The 13643-nt window shown below is 34.2% G+C and overlaps 1 protein-coding gene across 1 annotated transcript; it reads right to left on the bottom strand.

Annotated features, from left to right (window-relative positions):
• Positions 1–315: 315 nt before the first annotated feature.
• On the bottom strand, positions 316–12302 carry LOC144842705 (DNL-type zinc finger protein-like). The gene is made up of 3 exons (XM_078699239.1): positions 11816–12302; positions 946–1357; positions 316–531 (listed from the first exon to the last, which is right to left on the bottom strand). Exons 2-3 carry the CDS (start codon positions 1119–1121, stop codon positions 354–356), a joined length of 354 nt encoding a protein of 117 aa, XP_078555365.1. The 5' UTR covers positions 1122–1357; positions 11816–12302; the 3' UTR covers positions 316–353.
• Between the last annotated feature and the right edge of the window lie 1341 nt (positions 12303–13643).

The raw sequence follows: 13643 nt of genomic DNA, 5'->3' as shown, positions 1-13643 counted from the left end.
TTTACAGTATCTTAATAATAATTTTTAATTAGTTTATGTAGCCTTTTTATGGTGGTAATAATATTTGATATAAAAAGCTGAAGGCTAGATTGTCAACTCCAATGCAAAACGCGTTCATTTGTGGAGAAAATTAAACTATTTAAAAATTAATGATATCCGAGACCTGAAATTGTTCAAGGTTGTTTGGAAACTTTATCCACATTTAAATTTATAAAAAATTGACAAAAATGCGAGTTTACAGTCCTGTTTTTGCCATCATTATATATATAGTAGTATATGAAATGTGCAAACTATTTATTTTTTGTATGTGCAACGCTTATCTTTTTCTAAATAAAAATTACATTCTTCCAAATTTATTTGTTTTGTGAGGGCGGTCCATCCAAATGTTCATCTACTTGTGCTAGCTTTTGTTGTTCCTTGTTACACAAACCATTATTATCAAGAATGTCATCTTTAGTCAGTTCTATTGTTTCATTGTAAGTAATTCTCCTGACTTCCTCATTCCTTTTAGCCAGAATTTCTTCTATGTTTCTAAAATTTTTGTAAAAAAAAATAATAAAAAATCTAAATTCATCAAGTAGCTCACTGCATCTTAATTTATCTAATTCAAACTTTATTGATAGATAGTCTAGAGTGGATGCAGGTGCACACCTAATTAATTGCGCAGTAGGTTCAGAATAACAGTGTTCCACTGCCAAAATTATATTTTATTTCGTTACTGTAATTTTCTTTATTACGTAACAAAACTATACAGTTTACACACACTCGAACTCCCATCACATTAAAATACAGGTGTTGATGCCCTGTTGTGTGTAAACTCCAGTTTTGCTACGTGATGTGATTCATCATAATCTTTAATTAAGTTTATGTTCTTTTTTTTTATATTATTCAATTATTACAATCATTATTTTTTGGGTTCAATTTACAGTTGCGAAATTACATTACCTGCCCTTTACATCTTTAAACCACCCCAAATTATCAGCAATCAGATGGTTTTTCTCACAGCCAGTACACTTCACAATCACAACACCATTGCTGTATGCTTGCTTTGAAATTGTTTTTGTATTGCGTGTCTGACATACTTTACAAGTATATACAAGCTGCATCTTGGATTCTGTCATTTTGTTGAAGTTGAATTCTTGAGGTACACATCCTTCGAAATGATACGGAGAGATTCGGAGTATACATTGAATATTTGTTGGGTTTTGATTGTTTTATACTGCATTTTGTATAGTACTTATCAATAATAGCATCATATTCTGTCGAGAAATAGTTACAAACTCTGTTTGAAATTGTTAGTGAATTTGGCTTGATGTTTAAGAAAACCAGTGATCTTCTGAATGCCATTGTACTATTGCTATAAAAAAAGAAAAGAAGTAATTACAAGATATCATTTTACCTAAATTTTTAACTAAATTAGTTTACAGTATATCGTCAAATCTAATCTATCATACAGTAGATTTTCTTTGAATTTGGTACTGATGTCACTGAAAAACAAAATGGAATTTGGCATTTTGGCTTAGGGGTTCTTTGTGTACCCAACTTAAATGAAATCGATGACATGATGATGTAATTTTCTTTTGTTGAATTGAAGTGGAATGACCTGTAAACCCTTACACAGTTAAACACAAAAACAGTGGATTAATGTTTTCAACTTTGTTTTAATTTATTTGGTTAAAAGAAAAACCCTGGGAGCATAAATAAAATTTTTGTAACAATTAAAAATAGTTTCGGATTAGGGAAATACAGAATTAAAGATTGGTATAAATAGTGGTGGCACAGCAGCATCAATTATCAGACAGAATACATTACTAGATTTGAACTTGTTTTAGAGAAATGCAACACACAAAAATAGGGTGGATAGAAAGAAGAATAAATAGAAAAAAAAAGTTGATCTAAATAGGAGTAACAGAATATCTGTGTGTTGATTACTGTATCACTTAATGATTACAAGTGTCACATTACAATGTGAAGTCCTTTTCCTTGAAGATCTACAACTACAATCCCAGATTTGTTAAAGATGTACTTGACTAATTCCAAAAAAATAAAATAAAAAGATTTTGAAAAAAAGTGGGTCATTTTGAAGTATCATAATAGTTAATAGTTAATAATTAACTTTCACCAAAAATTAGTAAATAATCATTTAACTGAAATACAGACTTTTTTTTGTTCCAAAACTAACTTTGACTTCCAGTCAAAGTTTTCAATCAAAACATATCTCATAATGCAACGCGCTTGTTTGGCTACTCTGTGTGCATAATCATAAAACTTCCTCGCGATCTGTGTGAAAACACCTTCTCAACCGTGACGAATTGTAAACAATCCTAATTAGCATCATGCATAATGTATACTCGTGGTTTGAAATCTTTGTTTATTTTTGGTCGCGACGATTTTCCACAGAGCTTGTAGCTTTGATTGATGCGTTACGCAACATGGCCTATTGACTAATGCATATTTGCTGATTACCCTTATTGTTAAATAAATCAGTTTCAAATGAGAGTGATCCGCCTCTTGCCCTTATTAATACAAGTTTACTACGTGTTTAAATATTTACTAGAAATACACATAATAAGCAAAAATTGTTTAATTTAGACCATACTTAGACCTGTAAACCTTCTGGGCCTTGAATCCGGGACGATTCGGTTCAGCCCTGAAATTTTCGGCCCAAAAATGTCTCATTAAACCAATGATTGTTAATAGACAATTTTTGGGTATTTATCAAGTTTTTAAAGTTGTTTCAACTAACCATTTATTGATATTTATTTCGCCAAAAACGGCCAACAGAGGGCGTAATTGTTTCCATCGTTTGCGTGGCTTAAAAAAGGATAATTTTCGGCAATGTTTTAGGCCCTCCAAATTTGTAATTATCTTATTGCATCATTTTCTGTAGTAGTACTAGGCCTCCCCCATAGTCTCTCTGAAAACAAAGTTTGAAAAAAGGGCTTATTTATGCTTAAAAATGCATATCAAAGCCGATAAATGGGCCGACTAGTCCCAGGCCGAATCGTCCCAGCCCAGGGCCGAATCGTCTCAGGACCGAACCGTCCCGCTACCTGGGTATCCCCGCTATTCAGGACCTTTTTTAGGCCTACCATCTAGGCCTAGGCATACGCAGTAGGTTGATCACTATTGCTAGTAAAAATGAGATAATTTAAGATAATTAAATGTGTTTTAATATTATTTCAACTATGTTTTAGTAACTTGCCATTTATTTTTTGTCTATCTGGTGAGCATTTGTTTGTGTTGTTGCTTGCTGCTGCTGAGGCTGATTGAAGTTCATGGAATGGGATGGGAGAGGAGGATACATTGTATTTACTTCTACATATGGTGCGCCAAATTGGTCGCAAATAAGAAAGAGTTTGTTATAGTCACAATGACCGCAATTGTACTGGTAATTAATATTTTATATTGATAAAAATAACACTGTACGTATTCTGTATGGACATCCATGCACGGTTTTAATAACCGGAAGTGTACTGTGTATGTTATGCACTTGTCAATTGTATGACCCACTATACGACCCCCGGGAGAGGTGCGTCATTGGTGTGTCATTTACAAATAATTACTGACGCAGGGGTGCGTCAAAAAACCTAGATGGTACGTCAAATCAATGACCAATGGTGTGTCAATGTCCGTCACTTTACCACCCAAAATATCATAAAAAACATGGTCACAGTGCGTCAAAATGGGTGCGTCATGGTCACCTAAAGGTAAGTCACATTATTGACGCATGGGTGCGTCATGGTATTCATAAGGTATGACGCACATCGGACAAATGACGCACCTCTCCCGGGGGTCGTATAGTGGGTCATACAATTGACAAGTGCATTAGTCCTTTGCACTTCGGATGTGGTATCAAACCGAAATTGTACTGGTGGGAAGAATTTTAACTAAACTTCAAAAACTCCCCTGGTGCACAGTTTAAAGACTTGTTGCTGGGATCGAGTATCCAAATGAAATATTTGAATCACCCTCTGGAAGGTGTGCAGGATTTTTGATTTACTTGATTTACTTGATGTTGAGACTTATAAAGCCAAAGCTTGTGTGTCCCTCGACGTGTTTGTATATATTATCTTGTCTACTATAGGGGGCAAACTTGCAGAAAGAAGTGTTTTTTCAGTCTTGACTTGAACTGGTTGATTGAGTCAGATTCTATGACGGTTGACGGTAATTTGTTCCAGACAATGCATATGTTTTGAGTAAAGAACTTTTGTCTAATTCTTAGATGAGATATGTCTTTATTCATTTTCCGTTTATGGTCTCTAGTTCTGGACTCTCCTACAAAAGTGAACAGATTTCTGGCATCTATTATTATCAATATGACTACAGGATGAGTACAGTCATTATTATATAGTATCCCCATTTTTATTTAGCACTCTGACTATACGGTATCGACATAGGCCTGTATATTCTTATAAACCAACGCATTTTGTCTTGTCATCTTTATTACGAACACTCACTGGTTATTTGTACTGTGTATAAATGTTCTTTATGTTTCTTCAGCAATTTAAATTCAGAATTAAATTCAAAATTGAATTCAGATAACATAAGTTGATCTAACATTTTTCACATAACCACGGATCATCTTGAAATTCTGAACACAGTCTGTTTTCTTGAACAATCTAATGAAACTCAACTGTTAACTTAACATTATTTATTTGTAACGTTGATCAACTAAAGAACCACCTATCATCTTTCCTGATTTGAATTTTAAACAATTCTTAAGAAAGCTGTTTTCTTCTTCACCAATTTAATCAAACTTAATTGTTAACTACTTAACATTATTTATTTGTGAAGTTGATCAACTACAGAACCACGTATCATCTTTCCTGATTTGAATTTGAACATGCAATTTTTAACAGATAGTTTTCTTCAGCAATTTAATGAAACTTAACAATTAACTGATATTTTTACGAACTCATGGTTATTTGTTCTGAGTTGATTTAACATATTTCACAGAACCACGGGGCATTTTTTCTGATTTTGTTTTAAAACTTCTTAACACACTAAAGTGGTACTATTCCTGGCATTTTTACCACATTACACCATGCGTTCTCCTGCAACCTATGGCATTCTGCAGTAGCAATAAACTTTTATCCGTGTTTCTGCTTTATACCTGTTTGCCCTTCTGATTGTTTGTATTGGGAACATCGAGAATATTCCACACTTGGAACAACGTTTAAGGTGTCGTCTCATCTCGGTCTGGTTGAAAAAAAATCTTCCAGGATTGTTTCCTAAGCAAAGAGTTGTGGGGTACGCAATAGCGAAAAGACCACAGTCGTTTCCACCAGACTGCATCTGTGTATCTTTATATTTTTATTGACATTCTTGGATGTTTCGTCATTAGCAGTGAGGCTATCTGTTTCTTAATGTCAGATGGAGGCATAGAATATGCACGGTCGGCGTATAACACGACATTGGGGTGAACAGTACCAATAGTACTGGCAGTCAGCCAGTGTCCACTTCCATGTAATATTTGTATAAATTCTCCTCCATCAATATTAAATCCAGAAATTGATCCTTGTTCAACATCCAGGAATCCAGGTACTCCAAACTACAGTTTTAATATCGTTTGCGACGCATTAATGATGCTTGAGTTTAACCAACGGGTTGAACTCTCTAATATTTCTCTGTCATCCACACTCAGCTAAACTGCCCCGTCGTCTATCCATACAATTGGCTTCTGTGGACTGGTGTACTCACCGAATCTAAATCAATAACACCAACCAACCTCCATCAATATTAAATCCAGAAATTGATCCTTGTTCAACATCCAGGAATCCAGGTACTCCAAACTACAGTTTTAATATCGTTTGCGACGCATTAATGATGCTTGAGTTTAACCAACGGGTTGAACTCTCTAATATTTCTCTGTCATCCACACTCAGCTAAACTGCCCCGTCGTCTATCCATACAATTGGCTTCTGTGGACTGGTGTACTCACCGAATCTAAATCAATAACATGTTAGGACGGGCATACTTTCTCTATTGTATTTTTTGCTTATCTTGGGCCTGTTCAATGTTGGTCTTGGCCTCTTCTAGTAATTTCTGCCGATCCTTTAGTCGCTGATCAATCGTACCGCTGGCATCTTCTCAGAATCATTATACTTCTACAGGATTTCCTCTGTTGCTGTGCTGTCAACCGCGACGTCAACTGGTAATGTGATTGGTGGGGGGAGGACATTAGCTCGAACGATGTTAGAGGCAAACACGCAGGTATCGACGTGGTCGTGCCACTCATCATCTTTGGAGAAAGGCGCTGAATGGGTGTGGATCGTATGCATACTGGTCGCAAATAATAATAATATGCCTAATAATTACAATTTGCTTAGTGACATAACATGTTTTTAGCCTAGGCTGCGCATGGATGAACGTCATCTGCAACGTTTATCGAAAAAGGAATGGGGTATTGATTGGAGACACAATTAGTCCGGTGGCAGGAGTGGGGAATCACCACCCGAAAGGGGACAAATTGCCATCCAACTTTTCTAGACTAGAATTTTCCGTAGATTACGAATATGGAAGGTAATCGATCAGGATAGGAAGCGTTTTCGAGATATAAGGGGTCAAAGTTCAAAATTGACCAATTACAACAATGTATTATGTATATGTATTATAACAAATTTATTGAAGCACAATTTGGTCTTTTATTACATTTTTATGATTATAAGTGTCTATTCAATCACCTGATGAAAAGAAAATCCTTTGTGATTAAGGGTCAAATGTCAATATTGACCAATCATAGAACGTACCTATAAAACCAACTAAAAACTAATATTTAATAATAAAAATTGGATGTTTTCTCATCCTGTTAATCAATCATACGAAATGTAAAAGAGCGAATACATCATTTCATCAGTTGACATAAGGTCAATTTCATCAGTTGACATAAGGTCAAAGGTCAACATTTTAATACGCGTATTAGTTAACAAATAAATGCAAAGTTGTCCAAACTATGATATTGATGGCTTTACAAGTAATCAAATTATTTGATTAGTAAAGTTATGTTATTCATTATAATTTTGATTAATATGATTATAATACTGTATTTAATCAAATCAGACTTCGATCAGGATAGGAAGCGAATAGGAAGAGATAAGGGGTCAAAGTTCAAAATTGACCAATTATAACAATGTATTATAATATACATATGTATTATAACCAATTTATTAAAGTTCAATTTGGTCTTTTAATACATTTGTATGGTTATAGGTATTGTATGGTGTTATTCAGTCGCCTTATAAAACAAATACTTTGCAATTAAAGGTCAAATGTCAATATTGACCAATCACACAATTTGCATTTAAAACCAAATAAAAACTAACATTTAAGACAAAATGTTATGTTTTATCATTCTGTTAAGACATCTATCAATCATACACAATCAAAGGAGCACATTTATCATTACACAAGTTGACATAGGTCAAAGGTCAACATTTGAACAAATGATATACTAAATAATGCAAAGTTATTCAAACTATGAGATCGATGTTCATAAATGTAATCACGTTATTTGATCAGTGAAGTTATGGTATTTTTATATTTTTTCTAGTGCGCATTATTTTAAATGTATTAATAAAATACTGTAAAATAAATAATAAAATTAATGTTATGACGATTAAAATGTTATGATGTTAAAATGTTGCGCTGACCTTCAATGATTTGCCACTATACAGTTGCATTTATTAGGGCTATAATATTCGTTTTTGGAAAATAAACTACTATTCATCAGAACCAGAGAATACCAATTCGTACAGGATAGGGCGGGCATAGGCAGATCCAGGTGGCCAAACTCAATCCACAACTCACTACACAGACAGACCACAATTTTTATATAGCCACAGATAGTTTGGCCCATACAGGAAAGAGTTTCCTGTACACAAAGGATTCTAAAATAACCCATATGGATTTGCCCGAATGAACCCTCTAAGGACCCTTTTGGGATCTCTATGTGGTGTGCTACATAAGGCCCTGTATTAGAAATTAATATGGGGTAAATAGTTCATAGATGAACTATGGAATAAAACTAAACGTGCACCCACAATCTTTAAATAACATTTATGGATTTGCCCAAATGAACCCAAGGGCCGATCCTTCATGGACCTTTCGGGGTTCTCTATGTGGGGCTACAAGAGACCCTGGAAATAATGTATGTAGGGTGAAAATGTGGGTTCATAGAGATATAATACATATCCCTGTGCACCCTCGATCATCCATAAGGAACATTTTATGGATTTGTCCAAATTAACCCAAGGGCCGGTCGTTCTCCATGGATGGACATTAAGCCCCATAATGGAAATATAAGGGGTGACACTGTGGGTTTATATAGACAGACAGAACCATGGAATAAAGCTGCCTGTGCACTCTCGATCCTTATGGAAAATTTATGGATTTGTCCAAATTAACCCAAGGGCCGGTCCTCCATGGATGGACATTAAGCCCCATAATGGAAATATAATGGGTGATACTGTGGGTTTATATAGACAGGCACATGGAATAAAGTTGCCTGTGCACTCTCGATCCTTAAGGAACACTTATGGATTTGCCTAAAATAAAACAACAGCAGGTCATCTATTTAGACCCTTCTGTGGTTCTCTACTGTATGTTCAGTTCTACATTTGGCCCCTGTATCGGATCAATGCATTTGGCTACATAAGTTACTGTGTTAGAAATATATCGGGTAACTAAAACTGTAGGTTCCAATATTAAGCCATGGGAAAAGCCTGTCTGTGCCCCCTCAATCCTTTTAAAAGGAACCCATATGGATTTGCCAAAATGAACCAAGGGTAACTTCTGAATTCTCTATGAGCCGTACATTCCGTTTATTAGAGATACATGGATACCTGATTGAAATTGCTCAAATATTTCTGAAAGTAATAGTATTATTCCCCTTCCACACCTCTTTGAATTAAATCCGCCCTGATAGGCTCTTATGTACAGGATTTCAAAGCAATAATCACACTATTAGATTGAATAAAAATATCTATTATAAACAATTTGCCGTTAGAAATCTCTATGCCATGTCGTTATTTAGATGAGAAAAACAGGTCAAAGGTTAAAATTACAGAAAAATAGGTGTTTCAGTCACTTTTTGAAAAATATGTTGCATTATGGCAAGTATAAACATATATATTGTGAACAATTTGACACCAAAATTGGCTCCTTACGACAAATATTTATTAATTTATGTTTTTATAACCTTATTCAATTATGTCAAAGGTTAATAACCACACTTCCGGTCATTTTCAAGCAATATCATCTGTTACACTGAATATAAATGTATATCTTGGGAACAATTTGCTCCTATTTTTAATTCTCTCCGACCTGTCGTTACTTAGATATAGCAAAAAGAGGTCAAAGGTCAAAATTGTTAACAATGGTGTTTCCGGTCAATTTTACAAAGAAAGTTCTGTTAAAGCTAATATAAACAATTCAATTCAATTCAATTTCAATTTCATTTTATTTCGGAAATATCATCCATATTAATAAACTTATAAACCATAAAACTAAACTTAAGTATATAGAATGCTTCTCCATCTACAATACATTTTGGAGTTATGGAGCATATGTTTGCAAACACAAGCAACAAGGATGTTACCACTATTCAACATACGTTGCATGAAACTATAGGTAGATTTTCGCATGTACTCGTTAAAGGAAGGAACACCATGTTCAATAAACATTGCACTGGCACTACTACTTCTAGAGACATTAAGTATACGGCGCAGAGCATTATTGTAGCATACATTAAGAGATCTAATATTCTTCATACGATAGTTACACCAAAGGGCTGCACAATACATATTAATACAGTAAGATCTAAAGAGACAACATTTAACATTGGTAGAGCATTTCATAAATTTACGATTGAGTGAGTTGCTTCTAATACACAAAGACCTGTACTGACTTTGAATGTCGGCCTCATCACTGCAATCACACATAAGAATATGACCAAGATAGGTACCTTTCTCAACATAAGCAAGTTTTTTACCAAAAAGTTTAGTAATAGAATTACCTTCAAGTTTGCAAGTACGAGGACAGAAACGCATACAAAAAGATTTCTTATCATTAAATAAAACATCATTCTCTTGCGAAAACTCTTCACAAACATGTATCAATAGCTGGAGACCAGAAGGAGCAAGTAGAACAAGATCATCCGCATAACTAAGATGATTCAAGATAATGTTTCTACATTGGCAACCCTGACACAAACCACTTAGTCTACAATTTAGAGTACTAATATATATGTTATAAAGGAGAGGGGACATAACCCCACCCTGTCTAACTCCATTGGATACTGTAAATGGATTTGAAACAGAGTTTCCCCAACGTATCACAAAACTCTGTTTCTCATACCAACATTTGAGCAATTTAACAATACAAAGATTAATACCATTGTTAATGAGCTTATTATAAAGAGTCCAGTGATTGACTCGATCAAAAGCCTTACTGGCATCCAGAAAGCAGGCAAAAACTGGACTACCATTTCTATTGTAGTAGTCAATTACATGTTTTAAAACAAAGATACACGTATCAGTCGAGTGTTTCGCTTTAAATGCAAATTGGTAGTCATTGGATTCCAATGAGTTACCACAATGACTGATCAAAATAGATTCAAACACCTTAGATAATACAGACGCTAAAGCAATAGGTCTATAATTATTCTTATTAGTAATATCACCTGATTTACTCTTAACAATCGGCACTAGAATAACTTTAACTTAACAAGATCTTTAGTTACATGACCATGACACAGCATAGCATTAAAGCATAAACTCAATAGGATATTAAGTCGTTTACTACCATATTTAAGATGTTCACCACCCAAACCATCACGTCCGGGTGATTTTCCTACAGAAAGTTTATCAATGCAATTAGATACAAGATCAGGAGTGACATTAATACCAATCTCAGGCGGACAGTATTCTAGAGTCTCCTCTACAAATGCTTTATGAGTCGTGTTATCCACACAGTTAAACAAAATCTCATAATGTTTGGCCCAATGATTAATATTCAGTACATGTAGCATAGTGCTCAATATCAGCGGCCTTAACTTTAGCCCAGTTAACGTAGTCATGTTTAGATTCACTTTCATTCTTAGCACCTTTACATTGTTGTATGCCTAGAGAGATTGAATATTCAAATAACAAAGGGAAATGATCAGATCCCAAAATATCATACAAAATATCTACTTTAGTTACACAAGCATTGGCTCCATGTGTGCACACAATATGATCCAACCAACTAGTGGTTCCATGGGATTCACTTAAAAATGTAAAGTTATCTGAATCAAAACCTAAGTAAGATAAATCTGACAGTATCAAATCGTTTTCAGAGACAAAGTTTTCAAGCTCTTTGCCAAATTTCCTATTTATGTCAGCATTAAAGTCACCGCAAACTACAACTTTGTTGCTGTGAAATTCATTAATAATCGTTTGAATTTTACCTAGATAATGAACAAACTCAATGAAATTATCAGCATTATCGTCATAGGGAAGATAAACATTAATAAGAAGGGATACATTAGAACCTTTTCCTATTGTGATCCCAATCAATCTTTTGTCATTAAAATCAATGCAAGAGATAAAATTAGATAACTTCTTTCTGTAAAAAATTGCTACCCCACCATAAGGGCGACCCAATAGTACACCATCAGAACTGCAGACCTGTGAAACACTAACACAATCAAAATCAACATGAAAAGACTTAAGTATGAACAATTCATCATCAGTAAGCCAATGTTCTTGTATGGCTACAATATCATTGTCATTGCATAAATCGTAAACTTCTTTTTTGCGTGATTTAAATGACTTACAGTTATAGGAAACACACCTCAGCTTGGATAATGTTAGGTTAGGACCATCCTCCATCATCACGTTTAGTGTTTCTTGTATCATAATACCGTCTTATTATTGCATTCAATGGCCATAGTTCTGTATCATAGACATCACTTATATGCACTGCATCACATTTAATCAGAAAAGAAGCACAGTCATTAACTTTACAGGGCAACGAAGAAACATCGGCATCAATGTCCTTCATTTCATTTCATTTCATTCCAAAAGACATTTATTTTCCTCCATAGCAATACAGTACAAAATAATAAACAAAAATGGTAAGGAATATAAAAAATGAAATAGATGTTTGTTGGATAAAACAACAGAAAAGTGAATTTAAGAAAATTGGCTATGGAGGAAGGCATAATCCCGAGAAGATGAGGAAATCTTGTGCTGGGTATGCCTATGCAAATAAAATGGATAATTGAATAAGAGTGGAAATAAAGAGAAACAAACAAGACAAAAAAACGCACAGAAAAGGAAAAATAAAAAATAGATAAATTAATTAATTAATTAAAAAAAAATAAATAAAATAAATAAATAAATAAATAAATAAATTGATAAAAAATAGATCAATCAAATTGTAGAATCAGAAAATAAAACTCAAAAACCACAGTAGATCAATGTTCAGCAGCATAAATCAAATTGCGACATTCGATTGTTGTCTTTTTAATACTTTAACATTAGGTGTTGTTTTAATTTTTTGGAAAATAAAGAAATTGAAACAGCATTTGTAATTGGGGGTGGTAAACTGTTCATCATTGATGGACCGGAGTATCTAATACTGTTTTGAAAATAATTGGTGTTGTGGATAGGTATGTGTATATTAGTTCTAGAACGTGTAGGGTAATTGTGAATAGAAAAATTCGGAATAAACATATTGTTTAAATGATTTGGAGAAGTGGAATGCAGGGCGGAGAATACAAATTTGCCTTGTTGCATTATGTTTATATCAATGAGTTTGAGGAGATTAAGTTTGGAAAATAAATGGGAAGAATGGGACCGCGGTGGAGCGCCAGATATAATCCTGATAGCCTTCTTTTGTATAATTTGCAGTTTACTGAGGTTGGATACGTAAGTATTGGCCCAGACAATGTTACAGTAGCTCAAATAGGGAAGAATGAGGGAGCAGTAAAGGGTTCGAAGAATATTAAGGGGTACAAATGAGGATAACCTAGAAATGATACCAACGCTTTTGGAAGTTTTATTCTCTACTTCTTTAATATGATTTTTCCATGTTAGATTGCTGTCCATAACTACACCTAAAAACTTAGCTGATTGAACACAAGGTATATCATGGTTGTCAATGGTAATTCTGTTGGCTGATAAGTCAATAGATTTTAATAGTTGTGGGGTCCCAAAGAGGATGAAGCTACATTTTTTATGATTAAGAGAAAGTTTATTAGCTGCAAAATATTGGGACAAATTTATCAAATTGGAGTTGACTGTATTGAATAAGGATTGGACATTTTTGTTAGAATAAAGAACAGTAGTGTCGTCAGCATAAAGGAAAAAATTAAGGAGCTTTGAAGAGAAGTGAATATCATTGATGTATAGAATAAATAAGAGGGGGCCAAGTAGAGATCCTTGAGGGACGCCGCATGTGATAGGACTAAAAGTGGATATGGAGTGAGAGTATTTGGTACATTGGGCACGATTGGAGAGGTAACTATTTAAGAGATTAATTGCAGATCCACGGATTCCATAGTGAGATAATTTGTGTAGAAGAATACTGTGGTCAATAGTATCAAAAGCCTTGGAAAGGTCTATGAAAATGCCGATTGCAAGATGGCGGTTTTCGAAAGC

This window comes from Antedon bifida, chromosome 5 (assembly GCF_963402885.1).
Source record: "Antedon bifida chromosome 5, ecAntBifi1.1, whole genome shotgun sequence".
Classification (NCBI taxonomy): domain Eukaryota; kingdom Metazoa; phylum Echinodermata; class Crinoidea; order Comatulida; family Antedonidae; genus Antedon; species Antedon bifida.
Note: the sequence above shows the minus strand (reverse complement) of the source record. Positions and strands in the feature narration are given on the sequence as shown.